This window comes from Nematolebias whitei, chromosome 9 (assembly GCF_014905685.2).
Source record: "Nematolebias whitei isolate Nwh7 chromosome 9, NemWhi1, whole genome shotgun sequence".
NCBI lineage: Eukaryota > Metazoa > Chordata > Actinopteri > Cyprinodontiformes > Rivulidae > Nematolebias > Nematolebias whitei.
This window is the reverse complement of record NC_056506.1, coordinates 39,444,849-39,450,439: the sequence shown is the minus strand read 5'-3', so window position 1 is coordinate 39,450,439 and position 5,591 is coordinate 39,444,849. Positions and strand designations below refer to the sequence as shown.

Here is a 5,591-nt window from a genome sequence, read left to right as displayed (position 1 = left end):
TCGAAATCCAGTTAGATTTGTATTTATATATACATGTAGGTCTAAATATATATATATATATATATATTCCTACTTGGTGGTTTTTCATTTATCGCTGGTCTTCAGGGTACAGACGCCCCATGATAAACGAGAGACAATTATATATACTTAAATGTGTGTATATGTAATGTCGGACCCTCATGAGTATGAAACACCAAAAATAACTGGAACAATGCCAAAAGTCAGTCATATTTAAATATAAGGTAACTCTTTTTTTCAGTTCTGGACTTTTTTTTAGAACTATTGCATGCACAGATTTAACTGGCATTCCTGTTCTTTGTTTTCTGCAGGTTTTGATCCCTTTAACTCGCTGTAACTCCCACAAAGAGACGATACAGGGGGAGCTGAAAGTCAGAAACCCAGGAGAGTATATTTTCATCTTTGACAACTCTTTCTCCAGGTGAGTCATTGTGTCCTTTAGATTACTAACTCAACCTCTACACCTGTCCTCTCCTAAGCACAGATCACTGTGTTTGCGTTGAGGTGAAACATAAAGCAGTCTCTTTGTTAATTAGGTTTATCTCAAAGAAAGTGCTGTATCAGCTGAGTCTAGTCAAGCCTGTGGTCTACGACGGAAGCGATCAGCTTTGAACAGGACAAGAGGAGCAGGTGGAACTCTGACTTCTGTGTCAAGGTGTTTACAATCATTTGGAGGCAGAATGTTCTGACTCTCCCGCTGAACGAAAGGTTGTGGCATTTTAAAAATGTCTGTTATACTCGAGAGGTGTTAAACACTAAATTAATTCTAATCCGTTGAGAATTCAAGTCTGAAAACAAACAATAAGGAAGTGCTACTTTGTTGAATGTCAGAAACTCTTTTCTTTTACATAAGAGAGTTAAAATGGTGCATTATATTATTTGTAGGGAATGTTTTAGAAGTAAAACTGCACTTTGGTTTTTTTTTTGTTAAACTAGTTGCTATACCACTTTTCTAATGGAAATCACTGATTCTAAATAAAAAATGTGGGTCCTAAACAATTAAATAAGATGTGGGCAGAGATTAGTGATTCTAACATATAAGCACCTTTAATCACCCATCAAACCACCATATGCAAGTGGATAAAAAAAAAAATGGGCAACACAATTTTTACAATATTGTGAATAAAAATGAGAAGTTGCTTGCTTTTATTGTGAAATTAGAATGTCATTTAGTCCTAACATTTAATATCTAATTAATAAAAGTTGCTTAAACTGATGTAAGCAAAATAACTATTTAAAATGTTTAGCTTTTTTGTACTCTAACCAATCATTATTAACAGAAATGTAATTTCAGCAAGTCTTTATAAGTGCATTTGGATTGTGCTTCAGCACACGGACCTTTTTATAGATCTCTAATCATCTGAGCTGCTAAAGATTTGGTTCAGTTAACATATTTTAGTAATTGTTGCCTTTCAGCTATTAAAAAATAAGCATTTAATTTGTTATAGTTTAAAAGTAATGAAACACAAGGGGAAGAAACTAATGTTTTATTTAGGCTGTTTTTTATGCTTTGTGTTGGTGTGGTAAAGTGTGACTGCTTATTTTAAAGTGCAAAAACTACAAGATCATTTAAAGACACTACATGTTAAAATTTGTTTTATAATTTCTTTGTTATTTACATTTTGAATACATTTTGACACAAATCGCTTTATGGTAAATGCAGCAAGAATATGTTTATTTTCTTCAAAAGGTACTTAAATTGGTTATTTGGTTAAAAAAAAACTGACATTTCCTTTGGGAATTAAAAAAAGTGCTATATTTATAGAATGTTTGCCTTAACTGAAACATGGTTGTTTTTGTTAGTTTGACTTTGTATTATGTTTCACAGTAAGAGGTGTGACCTTATTTTTGACTGCTGTTAACTAACCCGAGCTTTAACAAATTTAAAATATCACTTTTATATTTGTTGTTGTGAAATGTGGACCTTTGACAAAGGTTTTATCTTTTAGTCTTTTCAAGTCAATCACATTCAAGGTGAAAGTTCTCTTGAACAGATAATTTGCAAAATGCGTCCTTCCATTTTAGAACTTTTTATACTGTGGGAAAGAAAATAGATCTGTAAATAAAACATATAATTTGCTAACACAAATAACATATTGCCATATTGCTAAATACATTATTTTTTGCTATTTTACCACAGGTAAATTGATTTTTTTTAAATGTTCTTTAAAGAAACTTCACAGTGACCATTACATTTTTGAAAAGGCATTTTGTTGGCCTGTATCCCATGAGCCTTTGTACCAGCTGATGGTTTTCCTTTGATTTGTATTTGTTGAGAGTGCATTTCTAAATAACATTACCGGGATTGTCAAAAGGAAGCTTTAACATGGACTTTACCTGTAAAAAATAACTGTTTCATTTTTTTTATGAGCCTGATCTTTTTTTATAGTTATTTATAACAGAAAGGACGTCAGATTGTTTAATAAATAGTGGTTGAGTGATAAACTTGTCTGCATTTTATTTGTCACAACAGTGACTTGATGAACGTATATTTGACTACATAATGTTCTGTTTATTGGGTTACATCAAAAATGTCCACACAAATGCAAGTGATGCTGTAGCATTTTATATAAATTACCAAGTTAAAAAAAAACCAGTTTGCCCTGCTATGTTTCCTCAGTTTTGCTAATCTTAGCTTTTAGTTCACTGCTAATGTTTAAGGGCTAACACACAGGGCTGCTGATGTGGCTACAAACTACACTGAACAAAAATATAAACGCATCACTTCTGTTTTTGCTCCCATTTTTCATGAGCTAAGACTTTTTCTTTGTACACAAAATACATTATTCTCAATCACTGTTCACTAATTTGTGTAAATATGTGTTAGTGAGGACTTCTCCTTTACTGAGATAATCCATCCACCTCACAGGTGTGGCGTTTCAAGATGCTGATTAAGAAAATAACTTTATTGATTCTGCAGGAAATTGTTGTGCCAGGGTTTCAATACAAAGGAATCACACAAGATTTAAACAGCAAATTATATATTCTATTATTATTGTTAAATAGACGACATGATTATTGCATAGGTGTACCTTAGGCTGCCCACAATAAAAGGCCACTCTAAAATGTGCAGTTTTATCACATAGCACAATGCCACGGATGTTGCAGGTTTTGAGGGAGTGTGTAGTTGACATGCTGACTGCAGGAATTCTCTTTTGGGACTTTGCTCATTTTTTAAAACTCAATTAGTGTGCATTTATTATCTTTTTATTCACATCTGCTCACTTGTGTGTTACTCTGAGCATTAAGAGTGTGCTGTGTACAAAAACACAAAAGTAGTGTTGTTGGAGGATGCCTGCGAGTGAGATGGTGTCAAAGAGGCCTCTCTGTTTCTCAAGGTTAATGATATCATTGTAAATCTTGTCACATCCTCCTCCTCCTTTTCCTGGCTGTTGCCTCCACTGAATCTGTGATTTGCACTCTTGCTATGCATGTGAATGAGCATGTTGGGTAATAAAAGTGTGGGAATGTGTACTGAATGATAATGTTGCCATTTTTTATATGAGTACACATATAAATTACTCTAAATGACAGATGGAGATAGCCACACATGTAGCCATATTTTTCAGACTATAAGGCGCATTAAGTGAAACTAAAAGATTTTGACAGATTTTTGAGCACCGTGTACCACATAAAATCGGTTCGATGTCAGTAAGCACAACTAGAATTAATACAAAAGGTGCACCGGGTTATAAGACTCACTGTTGATTTTTGAGAAAATTAAAGGATTTTAAGTGCGCCTTATAGTCCAATAAATATGGTACATGTACAATTTATGCTAACTGTTCTTATATTTTGTAGTCTAGAGCTATAAATCTCTTTTATTAGTTTTGTTTTTAGTCTGCTGAAGTGTCTCACTACTCACACGTGGTAAACTGACAAAAATGTGTTTGTCGTGTTGTATTAGTTTACTGAAGAGTTATCACTCATCTGAAGCGTTCTTTTTTTAAGTGCTGAGCTCGTTATGGGTTCATCACTATGTCTTAATATTTGTGTTGGACTTGTAGTAGAATAACTAACAGAAATACAACTTAAATAATGTAAACATAAGGAAATAACAGAATGGGCTCAGGAATACTTCCAGAAAGCATTGTCAGTGAACACAATCCACCGTGCCATCCGCCGTTGCCAGCTGAAACTCTACAGTGCAAAGAGGAAGCCATTTCTAAGCAAGCTCCACAAGCTCAGACGTTTGCACTGGGACAGGGGTCATTTAAAATGGAGTGTGGCAAAATGGAAGACGGTTCTGTGGTCAGATGAGTCACGATTTGAAGTTCTTTATGGAAACTGGGACGCCATGTCATCTGGACCAGAGAGGACAAGGAAAGCCCAAGTTGTTATCAACGCTCCGTTCAGAAGCCTGCATCACTGATGGTATGGGGTTGCATGAGCGCTTGTGGCATGGACAGCTTGCATGTCTGGAAAGGCACCATTAATGCAGAGAACTATGTTCAGGTTCTAGAACAACAAATGCTCCCATCTAGACGTCATCTCTTTCAGGGAAGACCCTGCATTTTTCAACACGATAATGCCAGACCACATTCTGCAGCAATCACAACATCATGGCTACGTAGGAGAAGGATCCGGGTACTGAAATGGCCAGCTTGCAGTCCAGATCTTTCACCTATAGAGAACATTTGGCGCATCATAAAGAGGAAGGTGCGACAAAGAAGGCCCAAGACGATTGAACATAGAAGGGGAGGGGTCAGTGAAGAGCACCAGAGTTGAGCTATTTGTCATCCAGTGTCATCAGTAGAAAGAGACACCAAGAAACGATGAAGCCGATAAATTAAAATGAGGTTGATAATTTTAATTTATCGTGCGATTAATTGATTTATTGTTTATCACGACAGGCCTACTTTCAGCATCTCTTCCTGTTGAAAGCTGCTGAAGAGACAAAACTAGAATTATTCAGATATTAAATATTGAGTTGTTGAGCTATAAACAAGTATAACAAAAAAAACAGTAACAAATTATTTCTACTCGACACCATTTTTTTTTTTCATTTACCCTTTATTTATACAGGTAGTCTCATTGAGCCACGAGAACTCATTTTCAAGAGACCTGTTTAGGGAGCAGACGGTGGGGGTTAAGGGCCTTGCTCGGGGGGCCCAGGGTGGGGCGAAGTGTGGGTGTTCCACCTTTTCCATACACATTTTGATGTTGACGGTACCGGGAGTTGAACCTGCGACTTTCCGATCACAGGTCCATCTTCTAACCTCTGCGCCAACACCCCCCCGAACACCAAATTGTTGCCGTTGCTAGAAAAGCAATAACACAGTTTTCATTTTTCTACCTAATGATTTTTCCAAGCTTTGGAAAATTCTGCTCACGAATCTGCATTAATGGATCTCTCATTAGAAGCTCGCCACCACTCAGCCAGACAATTGAAGGAAAGACCTGGGACTGGTCTTCAATCACCAGCTGTATATTTTCTAAAGCTTCTTTTGTTTCATCCTTACGTGCACATTTATATTTACCATTTAGCATTTAACAATCCTGAGGAGCTATAACTAGAAAAGCTACCCTACAAATAAAAAGAATTCAACAAATTATAGTACAGTATATGACTG

The 5,591-nt window shown here is 35.8% G+C and overlaps 1 protein-coding gene across 1 annotated transcript in view; it reads left to right on the top strand.

Annotated features, from left to right (window-relative positions):
• LOC119415184 (FYVE and coiled-coil domain-containing protein 1) overlaps window positions 1-630 on the top strand; it is a 23,114-nt gene extending 22,484 nt beyond the window's left edge. The window contains exons 16-17 of the mRNA XM_037682339.1: window positions 330-439; window positions 555-630. Coding sequence (XP_037538267.1) covers window positions 330-439; window positions 555-630 — 186 coding nt within the window. The remainder of the gene's footprint in view (window positions 1-329; window positions 440-554) is intronic.
• The last annotated feature ends 4,961 nt before the right edge of the window (window positions 631-5,591 follow it).